The 15,590-nt window shown below is 39.2% G+C and overlaps 1 protein-coding gene across 1 annotated transcript in view; it reads right to left on the minus strand.

The window, feature by feature from the left end:
- Window positions 1-1,268: 1,268 nt before the first annotated feature.
- Window positions 1,269-15,590, minus strand: part of LOC120862765 (cytochrome b5 reductase 4) — a 115,845-nt gene continuing 101,523 nt past the window's right edge. Inside the window, exons 14-16 of the mRNA XM_040238864.1 lie at window positions 15,329-15,415; window positions 4,027-4,191; window positions 1,269-1,859 (exon numbers count right to left, since the gene is read on the minus strand). Coding sequence (XP_040094798.1) covers window positions 1,805-1,859; window positions 4,027-4,191; window positions 15,329-15,415 — 307 coding nt within the window. The 3' untranslated portion in view covers window positions 1,269-1,804. The remainder of the gene's footprint in view (window positions 1,860-4,026; window positions 4,192-15,328; window positions 15,416-15,590) is intronic.

A 15,590-nucleotide genomic window follows, 5' to 3' on the forward strand; every position in this document is an offset into this window, starting at 1 on the left:
CATGATGGTCATGGCAAAAGGTTAGTTTGGGATCTATTGAATTTTAGGGGGTTGTGGAACATCCAGGTGGTATCCAGGAGGTAAAATTGAAGCTCAGTTGATTCTCAATTTAAGACACTAATCTGAGGATTATTAATATACAGGTTGAGAGGATGCTAATGGGTTTTATTTTGCTTTAAAATACAGTAAGATGAGGACAGAGGAAGAGATACAGAGAGTAACAGACTTTATTTGCTGGAGGCAGTCAAAAAAGTGTTGGAGGAGATAGGAAAAAGGAGGATAGAAAAAATAAGAAAGCTGGCTAAGGTAGAATTAATTTCTATATTACCAATTAACTACAGAAAAAGGTATGCCTAGAAAGTTCATGATCTTAGGGGAGAAAAAGGAGGTGTAGGAAGGCAGAAGGTAGAAAATGTTTCTGTTAGCCACCAGGGAGCATTGACAGCCTAGGACAGCTAGGTCCTGTCTGGGTGAGTGAAGACAGACAGAAGAGGGAGACATAGGGAAAGACAGTGTTGACTCAGCCACTTGCACTTGGGGAGCTTCCGAGGCTGGGGGTTTGTAATTTGAGGAATGTTAATACTGTGTTTTCCCTTGAGTATACCACTCATTCAGTGAAGCTTAGCTGTTTACAAAATCATTTCTAGAGAAGTTGGAGGCACCCCTCCCCCGACCCCCTTCCCCGGCATTTCTGTAAAAAAGCAATGCAGCTATCCTGAATAAGAATGAAAAATCGAAGTTAGCTTATGCAGAACCACCTATGCATCCAACGTGGTTTCCTCATGAAAAGGCTCGCAATGGCTGTTCTCGATATTCTTTGAAGAATCCCCATCTGTGGGAGCCTTTTGCAGGTTGTGCACAGTGGCAGGGAGAGAGAATAAGATGACCACATAGCAGAGCTTAGGAGGGCTCCCCACTGAACTGGCATTTGTGCAGCGAGCAGCCAGCCAGGGAAGGTACCATTTAGGATGGCGTGTTCCTCATTTTCCTAGCTGGTCTAGGCAGACTCAAAAAGAATTTAAATTTAATCCATTCCAAAGCAGCAAATGATTGTTTTAGGCCATGGGACCAGAGGCTACACTTCCATTATCTTTCCCGATGCCTCTAGTTTTGGCTAAGAATAGCTGTCAAAGTTATCTAAGTTTCTAAACACATCTAATCCAAAACTACCTGTGTGAAGTGTCTTCAGAATCTTTTATCACTGCCTCTTAAAATTCTCCTTAGATACCACCCCAAACATGCATTCAAACACATTTCTATGACAAAGATTAAAAAGTACTTAAGTATATTTTTATTCTACTCGGTATCAAGGCCATAGACACAAAATGTTTGGATTGCTTAATAAGTTATAACATTCCACGTTTTCATAGTAAGAACAAGGACATAAATAATCATTTCCTGAGTTAACAGTGCAATGTAAAATTTAATCTGTATTGCTAATCAGACATTGTACAGCATAGAAATGTGATCAAAATGATCATTTGCTTTATCATGTCATAAAACACGAGAGCTTATTGTAGAACAGTGATACAGTTTACATGGTAACGAACTTTGTGATTCATAACAAAGAATCCTATATGTACTTGTTGCCATGATTGACTTTTCAGGACAAATATCAGTAGTAAAATAAGTTAAGGTACAAAATAAAGTCCACAAGGTATCTATAGTGAAGAAACATTTGTTTTTGTTTAAGAAACTGAAACTTGGATTCTAGTTAACCTTTTAGTATATTCAAAAATGTTCTCTTAAAAAAAACCTTAAGTAATCACAAATTTAGATTAAACAGTTGAATGACAGCTCTTCATTATGCTGTAAAACTGTGGATCTCATCTTTGGAAAAGTTCAGATCATGCAGCATCCTGAAAAACAAATACAAAGCACATGTTTCTTATGGAAGATGCTTGAAAATAAAATAACATCAAAGTTTACCATTATAACCATAGTATTTTTTCATATTTCCCAGTTAGTATGTGCTATCTAAAAAACCCCATAATTTTCACTTCTAAAAAATTAACAACAATTCCTTAGTGTCATCAAATATCTAGTAAGTGTTCACACTTGCAGCTGTCTCATAAGTGTTATAGTTTTTAAAAGTATGTTTGAATCAAGATCCAACTAAAGTCTATTCACTGTGACTGGTTTATATGTGTTTTAGGCATCTTTTGAGCTGTAAGATCCCCTCCATCTCTCTCTGTCCTGCAATTTATTTGTTGACAAAATGAGATTTTCACAAATTGACTCCCCCATGGTTCTGATTTTGCTGTATCCCTGTGGCTTTACTCTAATAATATGTTCCTTTTTCCTTTTATCTCCCTAAATTTAATAATCAGATCTAGAGGTCTGATCAGATACAGGTTCAGTTCTTTTTGACCAGACTATGTCATAGATCGTGCTCTTTCATCACGAGGCACATAATACCTGGTTGGCTCTCTTTTGGGATGCAAACCACCATTGATGATCTAGGTACAGATCAATTAGTTCATTAGGGACTGAAGTTGATGACATCCTACTTCTATCATTCTTTATCAGCCAAGGAATTCTCTAAAGAATAACTTCTTCTCACTTATCATGTGGTTACACAGTAGTATAGCTCATATAGAAAAGGCAGAATAAATCCTTTTTTCCCCTTTATTCATCAGTTTTCAAAGTAAGGCGTTGATACTATAGCATTCTATCTTAATTTTCCCTCACTGAATAGGAAAAGTAGAAATACGGCTTAAGTATAATTTAACTTGGAAAACACTATCAAAGGAGACTGCAATCTTAAAAGTAGCTGTTTAAAATGCTGCTGAAAAAAATAAACATTTATTTAGAACTCACTCTACGTAGTCACTGTGCTAAGCACTTCGCCTGCATATATATTATCATTTATTCCCTTGTATAAATGGGGCTTCCCAGGTGGCAGTGGTAAAGAATCTGCCAGTCAGTGCAAGAGATGCAGGAAATGTGGGGTTGACCCCTGGGTCAGGAAGATCCTCTGGAGGAGGAAGTGGCAACCCACTCCAGTTATTCTTGCCTGGAGAATCCCACGGACAGAGGAGCCTGGCAGGCTACAGTCTGTAGGGTCCCAAAGAGTGGGACACAACTAAGCGACTGAGCATACACGTGTGCATAAACAAGTGCACTAAAGTTTAGAAAGTTTTGGCTCGTAGCTAATGACTGCAGGGTGACTGTAAGTGGTGGAGCTGGGATTCCAACCCAAACTGGTAGCTTCTAGAGCAGACACACACATTCACACAAAGGGCCAGGATAGCACAGGAGTCAAAAGGACCAATGTGGTATAGCAGGCAAGCCTCTCACTATCTAACCCCATCCTACCTTTCCAGCCACACCGCCTGTCTTTTTCATAATTAAAAATAAAACAGCAAGAGAGAAAACTGTCTAGAAAGTGTTAGGTTCAGACATATACCAAACAAGGAAATGGAGAGCATTTAAGGCAGCAGTATTTTAAAATCATCTAGAAACCCAATAACAGTGGCTATCGCTATATCTAACCAAAACACGTTAAAGTGTCATTTTAGAGTTAAATCAGATCAAGGAGATTTTTAAATAAGATAGTTACACCACTGATTTTTCATTGTGCAGAGTTCAACTCTTTGACTAATGCTCACCCAGCAGCAGAGAGTGAAGGAGGATCAAAAGCTATAATGAGATGAACACAGCTTATGATATATTTTTAAAAGATTATTATATATTATGAAGCTTTGGTGGAAGGAGAGGTTGAATCTAGCGCCCCCCAAAAGATCTGGCACCCATTCTATGAATGTGTTCATGCTGCCTGCCACTAGGAGAGGCTATCAAGAGCTGGGTGTGCCTTACTTTTGTGTTCATGTTTAACTCTGTGCATAACTGGGGCCTCCGACCCTTCACTGCATACAGATGAAACACTTCGTCATTATTTTCTTACACTGTGACAGACTACTAAAGTGCAGGTTCATATGAACAGGAGCCACATCAACTGCTTTTTATAGGAGGTTGTCATTTCACCAGTGCTGCAGTTCTTTCTCCTACCACATTGCTACTCACTTCATTCCTTGTTCTGTAAATGGCGTTGGTCCACAAAGGCAGATGAGGACTTTGGATGTGTCTGAACTTCTTTTCAAAAATTCAGATAGCAGAGCTGGTGAAATGTATCCCTGTTTGCCACTCCATTCAGAAGTAGGTGCTGAGAGGACAAATTCAACCTCAAATCTGGAGAAAAGAAACATTTCTTTAAAAAGTTTATTATGTTAAACATATCATGAACATGTTTCAAGTTCACTAAAACATCTTTTTCTCCTCTGGAGAACAACTGAATATAGGAAGGTTGATACACTTGCTAGAAGAGCTCTGGAAGGGATTGTAAACAAAGGTTTCACAAAAAGATACAAATAAATCCATAGTTATTTAACATAAACTTTTGGTACAGAAAAGAGAGTAAATTGACATTTTTTATTGAACTCAGAGAGAGCTTAACCTGGGTTCATGACCTGTGTGTAATTACATTCTACCTACATATAAATGTACTCCACTCAATAAACAGTTGTTGAATTCAACCGAGGATGACTATATCCAAGATAGAGAATGTGGTTTTTAGAGACCCTACAAACCAAATCATTTGAAATTAAAATATTTTTAATTAAAAAAAAAAAAAGAAAGCTCAAAGTTAGCTCAGAGAGCTCCATGCTTCTATTAATCTGCTCAGTAAAGAACATGACCAATGACATGTGCATTTTAATCTCTGACTCAAACCGAGTCCTTGACTCTGATAACCAACTGCCTATCTGACTCTCTTCTGTTACTGTCTCCATAGCCCCACCTCACCATACAGTCTCCCTGAGCCACACTTGGCTTCACTGCTGTGAATGGTACCACACCCCACTCACGTGGGGTGCACAAACCAGAAACCTGAGATTGATCTGCCTCACCTTTCATATCCTAGTTCTCCCCAGTCCTAGCTCCTAACTCTGTGCTCTCTTCTCAGCCTGCACTGCCACAGCCTGCCTGTTCTCTTCCTGTAATGTTTCTACCACACCCTACGGTTCAGTTCTTTTTTTTTTTTTTTTTTAATTTATTTTAAATTTTTACTTTACAATTTTGTATTGGTTTTGCCATACATTGACATGAATCCACCACAGGTGTACATGCGTTCCCAAACATGAACCCCCCTCCCACCCTCCTCCCCACAACATCTCTCTGGGTCATCCCCGCGCATGCTACCGTTCAGTTCTTAGCTCAAGCATCATTTCCAGGGAAGCACTGCTGTTCCACTAAGTCTTTTCTTACATGTGTTGTAGAAACGTTTCCCTTTTCCTCTTCTTTATCACTCTTAAATGAGGCTGTAAATAGGTGGCCACCGAGATGATTATTTTAGTAATGTCTACTTTCCCCATAAGACGAGAAACTCTATGAGGGCAGGGACTGGTTACTGCTGTACCCGCAGTGGCCAGCACACAGGGAGGAAGGCATTTGAGAAGGGTACAGAATTACAAAAAAGAAAGAATTACATCAAACCAAGTCTCATAAGGAGCTCCAGACCAGTTCTTTCCACAGCTCTGTAATATGATATGTGACCTGCTGGTGAAGAGCCAGAGCAAATTGAAAATTCTAAGCTGTACCTGGTCACTTTGCTCTGTTTTCACAAACACCATTAATTCTTATCATTTTTCAGCAGCACAGATCAAATGCCTTGCTACATTTTCTGCTTGAGTAATTTAGGTATTTTCTCAATAGTGGCAGAAATTAATTATATGTTAATCTCAAGAAAACACTGAAGTGAATCATTTCTCTTGTGAGGTGACCTGGGTAGCCAAACACCAGAACAGAAACAGGAGGCAGCTGGTGCAGTGGTCCTTGCCTGGCTGCACTGCAGCAGGTTAATGCTCCCAAAAGCTGATGGGAGTCGGGGTTGGGAGGGCGAGGGTGGGACAAGCATACAGATCAGCTCAGGGTCCAGCTGGGGTTAGAGAAGCCGTCCCAGCTCTCAGCAGACCCAGTCTCTAGGTGGGAAAAACTACATGCTCTTACAATTTGAATAATCTGATTTTATATTTAAAAACCTATAGAGACATGTTTTATTTCTTGCTTTCAAGATCCCCATTTTGTTTTAGCAGTGATTCAAATCCACCCTATACAAAACAGCACCCCCCAAAAACATTCTTTCACTAACATTTTTTCCTTCCCTGCACTTATAATTAAGGAAGTGTTAGACAATTCTGGAATGTGATGTCTGTTCACTGCTTCATGAGGGCAGAGTCCTTGTTTATCTTCTTCTACACTATATTCAGGCTTGGTTTGAGACAAATGTGCAAAAAATATTTGATGAATAAATAAAGGAATTTATTGAACAAGCTATATTGGTTGAAAATAAATGCTATACTTGGAAAAGCAAAGCCATATGCTGGTATCTATGAAATTACATATAAAAATGTATGTGAATTTGTGAGAGCATTTTTCTGGGAAGGTCCATAACCTTTCATCAGATTATCAAAGGGGACTCAAAAGCAGCTGCAGAATCACTATCTTAAGACATTTCTAATTATACATAGACAGTGCAATGGAAGACAGCAACTGCCTTGTTAAATTACAAATGAAAGATAGTCTCCTCTGCCTCCTCTATTTTCCAATAAACCTGTCACTGTAATAAAACTGCTAAGATATGTAAATCAATATTGGTGTCCTTTGTCATACAAAATAATCCTGCTTTTCCTTTAATAAGCGGCTTTAAAAAGAAAAAAAAAAGCCTAGTCAGTGGGATATTTTCTACAGGCATCTACCAAAGGGTGAAAAATAACTGTGATCCTTATGTAAATGGTATAAATTCCTTATATGTTTTGTATTTATTTACATATTGGTCCCCTGGGTATACCTTTGGGGCTCTCAACAGAAAAAGACCAGGTGGCATGGATGCAGTTTTAGAGGATGGTAAGGAAAATTGCTCTGGAGAATGAGATGGCAACCCACTCCAGTGTTCCTGCCTGGAGAATCCCACGGACAGAGGAGCCTGGCGGGCTACAGTCCATGGGGTCACAAAGAGGAGGACAGGACTGAATGATCTTCTTCCTGGGACTGGAAAAGAGCTTAAACTGGAGTGGGAGCAATCCCAAGTTAACTCAAGAATATCTGAATGAAGGATTTTTTATACCACATCAAGATATACAGATGGTTATTATGGATGGTTACTTCCTAATTTTTCTAAAAGGCAACTTACTGCCTGAAGCATTTGTAGCTTTGAGGCATGCAGGGGTGCACTGCCTCAGGTGAATGTCCTGAAATTCCTTTCTACCTTATTATCTCAAAGGTGCCAGAAAGGACTTGGACTCTTGAAAAAGTTATCAGAAAATACATTTTGAGGATCTATAAAGTACAAAGCAATATATGTGAGAGAGAAAGAGACCTGATTCTATGAGGTCTAAATGTCAATGGAAGTAAACAAGCTTGTCAAAAAGAAATTATTTTCAAGTAGACTGATAACAACTTGAGATTAAAAAATCTTGAAATACAATGTATTCATTAGTCTAAACCACATGCAGAGCCTGAAGTCACTGAACAACATATTCCCTCCTTCCAAAGGCAATCAACTTCCAGGACCCACTGATTCCTATTTCTTAACACATGCATGGCCCTGCCCTCCCATTTTTACTGCCATAGCTTCAGTTCCAGCCCTTCTATCTCTTGTCTAAGATGCTGCTCTATTAGCCTTATCCTCATCTACCTGGCACATCCTTATTATACTAGTTTTCCTAAAAACCCAGATCCAATCTCACAATTACTTTGTCTAAAAAGCTTCAGTGACTTGTTACTACCCACAAAACAGTATTTCAAGAGTATTTGGGGCCCCAGCTTTCCCTGGTTTTTCTAAACTAAAGAAAAATACTAGAAACTGTGGTGAATGCTATTTGCTCACGGGAGAAACAGCTCATAAACAGCTGACGTTAACATGAAATAAAACGTACATTTTATAGAAACATTTCTCAAAATGAATCTGATGAATCACTTGTGTTCTTCCAAATGTTAGTGGTAGTCCATGGGAGGCAGGGTGAAGCTAACCTAATCAAGTAAGTTTGGGGGAAAATTAAAAGGTATTTCTTTAGAATTTTTCAAAGCCTTGAACATGGTAAGTTCATATTAAGCTTCAAGAAGCTAACAGAACATACATTACTTCTCAAACCTATTTAATCACAGAGCCCTTTAGGGTGGGAATACATGAACACATTCCAAGAAACACACCTCTGGAGGAAAATCTAGCAGGGGAACAGAAAATGGTTTAGGGTCCAGATTAGGGAACCCACATATCTGAGTTGCCTCACAGGCTGCAGGAAAAGGAAGGGATTCAAGTACTTTGTTCAGTTTCCTTATGCTTTTGGAATCACTGGATTTTGCTATCTTAAAGGAACCAACACATTGCTAGTCCCCAGAATACAGAAAAACTTTACCTTTTGAGAGGCTATTTGTCAAAATGGATCAGTAGCTTTGGTACACTTTGACTTAGTGATTCTTCTGGTGAATTTCTACCCTGCAGTACACAGAACTATACAAAAAAGGTCTTAATGATCCAGATAACCATGATGACATAATCCTTTATCGAGAGCCAGACATCCTGGAGTGTGAAGTTAAGTGGGCCTTAGGAAGCATTACTACGAACCAAGTTAGTGGAGGTAATGGAATTCCAGCTGAGCTATTTCAACTCTTAAAAGATGATGCTGTTAAAGTGCTGTACTTGATCTATCAGCAAATTTGGAAAACTCAGCAATAGCCACAGGACTGGAAAAGGTCAGTTTTCATTCCAATAACAAAGAAGGGCAATGCAAAACAATGTTTAAACTACCATAAAATTGCACTCATTTCACATACCAGCAAGGTAATGCTCAAAATCCTCCTAGTTAGGCTTCAGTAGTACGTGAAATGAGAACTTCTAGATGTATAAGCTGGACTTAGAAAAGGCAGAAGAACCAGAGATCAAATTGTCAACATCCACTGGATCATAGAAAAAGCAAGAAAATTCCAGAAAAACATCTACTTCTGCTTCATTGACTACGCTAAAGCCTTTGGCTATGTGGATCACAACAAACTGTGGAAAATCCTTAAAGAGAGGGGAATACCAGACTACCTTACCTGCCTCCTGAGAAACCTGTATGCAGGTCAAGGAGCAATAGTTAGAACCAGATATGGAACAATGGACTGGTTCAAAATTGGAAAAGAAGTACATCAAGGCTGTACATTGTCACCCTGCTTATTTAACTTATATGCAGCATACATCATGAGAAATGCCAGGCTGGATGAAGCACAAACTGGAATCAAGATTGCCAGGAGAAATATCAATAACCTCAGATATGCACATTACACCACCCTAATGGCAGAAAGCAAAGAGGAACTAAAGAGCCTCTTGATGAAAGTGAAAGAGGAGAGTAAAAAAACTGGCTTAAAACTCAACATTCAAAAAACTAAGATCGTGGCGTCTGGTCCCATCACTTCACGGTAAATAGATGGAGAAACAATGGAAATAGTGACAGACTTTATGTTCTTGGGTTCCAAAATCACTGCAGATGGTGACTCTAGCCATGAAATTAAAAGATGCTTGTTCCTTGGAAGAAAAGCTATGACAAACTTAGCATATTAAAAAGCAGAGATATCACTGTCAAAAAAGGTCCATATAATCAAATCTATGGTTTTTCCAGTAATCATGTACCGACGTGAGAATTGGACCCTAAGGCTGAGCACTGAAGAACTGATGCTTCTGAACTGTGATGTTGGAGAAGACTCATGAGAATCCCTTGGACTGCAAGGAGATCAAACCAGTCATTCCTAAAGGAAATCAATCCTGAATATTCACTGAAGAACTGATGCTGAAGCTCCAATACTTTGGCCACCTGATGTGAAGAACTGACTCATTGGAAAAGTCCCCGAATCTGGGAAAGATTGAAGGTAGGTGAAGGGAACGACAGAGGATGAGATGGTTGGATGGCATCACAAACTTAATGGATGTGAGTCTGAGTAAGCTCCGGGAGTTTGTGGTGGACAGGGAAGCCTGGTGTGCTGCAGTCCATGGGGTAGCAAAGAGTGAGACACGATCAAGTGACTGGAAAACAATGAACTCAATGACCAAACACAATGAAGCTATTGAAAACCATGTTATAGTGCAGATTTTCCCAACTAGCACTGATGGCATTTTGGGCAGAATAATTTTCTGTCATCTTGTGTTGTTCTGTGTACTGTAGGCTCTTAGCAGCATTCTTGGCCTCTACCCACTAGGTGCCAGGGGAACCCCCTTCATCAGTTGTTACAATCAAAAATGTTTCCAGACATAAATAACCCCCTAGTGTGTAGAATCATTCCAGGTCAAGAGTCACGTTTAAAGTATTCTATACATAGAACATACACAATACACTAAATAGAAAATGTAGTTATAAAAAGTATAGTCAGTAGGACTACATGATTTAAAAAATACAAAAGAAAACAAATAATACATGTATATAACTATGTGTGGGCAGGGGGAAAAGGGGAGAAAGAGAAAGAAAATGGAAAGATACAGACAATTATTGTTACTTGGATGGTAAGACTACAGATGATTTTTTCCCCATATATATTTTTCTATATAAATTCATATTAATTCAGAAATTAATACAGAAATCAATGAACCATCAAATTCCACTATTTACAGAAAAGAATATGCTACTAACTTTACTAAAATAAGGTTACTGTCTTCAAAAATGACTACTTTGAAAGGGAAGGAAAATACTTATTATATTTGTGTATTACAAAATGCCACCTAGGAGTCAATCTCATTGTAAAACTGTCCTTCCCCTCAAAACTAATTCTGCAAAAGCAGAGAACTCAGAGTAGGTGCATTCTACTGAGGGGCAAGGGAAGTACCAATGTATAATACTGAGCCAAACAGGCCCCATAACACTGCTCAGGCCTCATAGCACTGCTCAATAAAAGACAAAAATACGAGAAATTTAATTTGGATCACAGTTTATATAATAATTAGCTACAGCTGTTGCTGTACATATTTATGTTCTGTTTTTCTTTCATTTTGCTTTAGGAAAGTATATGTAAGAGACTTCCCTAAACTTGGAATGTCGTGAACCAAATTCCAATTACTGGAGTTAATAGTCAAGTGTAATAGTATATTTGGATAAAATTCAGGCAAGCTTTCTTTCTCCCCTCACATTTAAGCCTTAATGGCATGAAAACTGAATTGAAACAGAAACATCCTATAAAAGCACTTATGGTCTATCTATTTTCTGCAATTCTAGTAAAATTAGCAACGTGGGAAAATGAAGAGATCTGTTTCCTGGACTGCATGAGAAAATAAGGCAATACAACATCCCTGTTTCCTATTGTAACCCTGGGGAACAGGCACATGGCAGACGCTCACAAGTACTTCATGAATGAATGAACGTTACAAATATACTAATTCTGGGCCCAGCACCTACTCTGCCATTTCACTGCCCCCATATGCAAACAATCCTATGATGTAGATATTGATGTCCCTTTCCACAGATGGAAAAAATGAAGCTCTATCAGATCAAGTAACTTGCCCAAGGTCACAAGGTTAATAAGTTTCCATTATACAATTGTGTTTCAAAGAATTTCCCTTGCCAACCACATTATTTAGATAAACATGCTTGCTGAAAATGAAAATACTAGGTTACACACCAGTCTCAGCATCCATTTTTCCTATTCCTCCTTGTTCTACAGAGGACTGATTAGAAAACTGTGTCCTAATCCTACAGAGAACAGAGTATTTCATTTAACTACACACATGTTTTTATTGCCACAATCCAATAATAATCTAACCAAGATGATGTGTTCAAGGGTCACATTTTGTCATCAGAAATGTATTGGTAAAATGAGAAGTGACACAGGAGAGTCAAGATGTAGGAAAGGGTGATTTAACAGATAAAAAATAAAGACTCAAATGTTAACTAAATGATGTTTATAACTGTAGCCCAACATGCTCCTCTGTCCATGGGATTTCCCAGGCAAGAATACTGAGTGGATTGTCATTTCCTTCTCCAGGGGTTCTTCCTGACCCAGGGATCAAACCCAGGGACAGCCTGCACTGGGAGGCAGATTCTTTACCACTGAGCCACCCTGGAAGCCCAGCTAAATGATAGATATGACCAATTAAAACTACGTTACATTAAATTTACACTTTTACTTTCCTTGTATGTATGAGACTCCACAATTATATACCTTGAATGAACACTATCACCAAAACCCACTGTAAGCCTTTAAGGCCAGGTTTCTCCTCCATCTACATTAGTCTCAGAATATGGAAGGTTCCTGATAAATGTTCCAAAGCCACGTACCCATACGAAGTCATGTGTTTTCCAGTGAGGGTCTGACCATGAGTCTCCAGGGGACACAGATCAGCCAGTGCAGGAAATCAGTGCCAGTAGTGGGCCTCCAGCAAGGCGAGTGTATCTCCAGAAGGCAGAAGAGAAGGCAGGGAGCAGAGAACGCACAGGAGTGGCAGCAGAAGAGAGAGGATAAAGGTGGGCTGGCAGTCAAAACACTCTCACTTCTCCCAGCAAACTGGAGCGTCTCACTCACCTGATGAGTGCTCTTAGGGCCACTCATCCAGAAGTGGGGAAAAAGGGGCCTTTCCTTATCCTCAAGCCTACACAATGCCACCAACCCAAATTACATGGACCATGCAAAGAAAAACACACAGGGGATGTTGCTAAAGCATCCTTTGTGTTCAGAAGCTGTCAACACATTCCTGTGGGGCCCTAAATGAGAAACCTGAAAAAAGAAGGGCTAGCTTTCCGGTTTAGAGCTAAGATGGCGCCTGGCGGAAGAGATGAGGGCGCGGCCTAAGTTGTCCGTCAAAACTTTTGATTGGCTCTCTTGATTTCTGTGCAGGTAGACAGCCCGTGATCACCATAGACTCCTGTTATAATGACGGCACATGATGATTTGACCTTTAATGTGATTGGTGCAACTATGGAAAGTCCCTCGCAAACCCCTCCCTGCTTGCCTTTATAAACCAAGAGCTTACAACAATAAAGCAGAACTGCTTAGACGGAACCCCTGTCGCGTCTGATTGTCTCTCGCTTGCCGAGGGGCTGGGTTGGTGGACAGCAGGCTCACCTCTCCTCGGGACCCCCTCGGCTTTGCTGAGGGAAGTTCCACTGCCTCTCTCTTTCTGCGGAGCGGCCCCAACACGTTCCCTTTCCCAATTAGTTCTTACATCAAAGAAATGCTGTTCGCTGAAATAACAGTAAATGAATTTTCCTTGTACAAGGAAAAGATCTTACAAAATACCATGTTCCCAAACTGCCAGAAGTACAAAAGAAAAAACAAAAAAACTAGCTACAGAAGTATAGCTACGTCTGTCTAAAGTCTTTTAAATGATTGTTTAGGAAAAAGAAGCTCAAGCAGTTAATACAGAAATGAAATGCATGTCCACAGAGGTCCTCCCTAACCGCAATCCAAATAATCTGAGGCAGGGCTTCACAGTTTCCAAACCATTTACACTGCCTTCTCTAGTCCGCACAATAGCCTTAGGAAGGAAGTACGACAGATGTCATTATTCTATTTCGAAGATAAAGAGACAGGCCTACAGAGCTAAGTAATTTCTGAATACAGTTTCAAGCTAGTAAAGGGTAGACAGAAAGCCAGAATTTAGGCCTTTAGGTTTTTTCATAAACACTGCTTCCAATTTTCCACTTTGAGTGAAAAAGACACTTGAAAAACCCAGGAATCTGTATGTGTTTAAATTAGGCTCTAAATTGCCATGCAACTACTTAGACATAATGAATATTTTTAGGATTATGTTTTAAGTATATTAAGAGAAAACACTTCAAAGATCATTAAATTCACATCATTCTTAATTTGTGCAAATTATTTACTAAAAGAGAATGAGGGGGAGGATGGGAGACAACAGGGAGGAAAAGACTAGAAGGAACCATGGCATCACCTTAGTGAAGATGTTTGGAAAATACTCAGAAGTACCTAGACGCCCTGGGATAGCTGAGTTCCTGAAGTGTTTACCTTTGAAAAGGCAGAGAACTTTATCTATACTATACCATCAAATACTCCAGTATTCCTGCCTGGAAAATCCCATGGACTGAGGAGCCTGGTAGGCTACAGTCCATGGGGTCGCAAAGAGTCGGACACGACCGAGCAACTTCACTTTCACTTTCATACCGTCAAAAACAAACATTTACGTCAGATATTTTGTGTGACTTAGGAAGTTCTGCAATTCTAGAAATAGTTTTTAACGATTACAAAAATGCTTCAGGATGTATGACAGCTTGTTCAATTTGCTCTTCTTCTAAAAGATGTGTTTTGAATTTCACACTGTTTTCACCTCTTTTTAGGGGAGATGGAGCATATGCCTGTTAACCTATCTCACCCTCTTTCTATGCTTGGGCTCCTTTTTTGACGAAACAAATTGTTACCGTGCTGTCCTTGCTGCCTCATTCTACCACTGAATTCAGCCTGCCTCAAATTTTTTTCCATGAACTATACTGGCATTTCCCAAAGTGTCTACTGAGGATCATTTGTGATATTTAATGTGTTTATGTAAACAAACAAAAATGAAGAGAATCTTGCTAAACAATATAATTAACCCCCTTCCTGGAAAGTCACAACAGGCACTGGCATGGATGGTAAAGGCTCTAAGAAACCCTGTAGTAAAGAATCATGTTTGCTTATTTATTTAATTTGGCTGCACTGGGACTTAGCTGTGGCATGTGGGATCCTGAGTTGCATCATGTGGGCTCTTGGTTGTGGCATGCAGGATCTAGCTCCCTGACCAGGGATTGAACCCAGGCTACCTGCATTGGAAGCATGGCGTCTTAACCACTGGACCACCTGGGAAGTCCCAAAACATCTTTATTTTTGTTTAACTCATCTTACCAAACTTATTTGATTTGTCCCCATTATAATTAGAAAATCCTGAATTACCAAACTGACTACACTGGATCATTTTCAAAGAAACCCAACTCACTATAAATAACATAACGTAACAGAAAGCCCAGGAACTTCCCTGGCGGTCCAGTGGTTAGGACTCTGAGCTTTCAATGTGGGGGGTGTGGGTTCGATCCCTAGTTGGGGAACATGATCCCATGAGCAATGTGGTACAGCCAAAATTTTTTTTTTGATTTAAAAAGTCAATATAAAGTCCATTATATATTTTATTAATACATTTCTTTGGGGAAGGTGTATTAACATTACATACATTTAAATTTTTTTAAGGAGAATTATTGATTTGTTTACTTTTTGTTAGGAGTTTTCTGGTCAACTAAGAACTTGAACTGAAAAGAGGTTAAGGTCTCAACTGACTGAACATGTATGAAAATATTTAAACACAGAGCTAATACTACTTTAATACCTTTTATCCTTAAATGCTAATTTCTCCAACTGGCTTCTCCAAATTATGTCATCCTCTGTTTTATTGAAGAACATCAGCTTCACTTTCCTTAAAAGAAAACACAACAATTCAAAAGTACTATTTCAATTATATTTAAAATATGCTTGAATGGAAAGTCTAACCATGAATTAGCATGAATGTTTTTCAGTGCCAATTAGGTAATCAAAGGTATCAAAACTAAAGGAATCAAATAAATAAAACAGCTTAGAGTAGAGGAGGAAGA

The sequence above is a fragment of the Oryx dammah genome, unplaced genomic scaffold, assembly GCF_014754425.2.
Source record: "Oryx dammah isolate SB20612 unplaced genomic scaffold, SCBI_Odam_1.1 HiC_scaffold_4, whole genome shotgun sequence".
NCBI lineage: Eukaryota > Metazoa > Chordata > Mammalia > Artiodactyla > Bovidae > Oryx > Oryx dammah.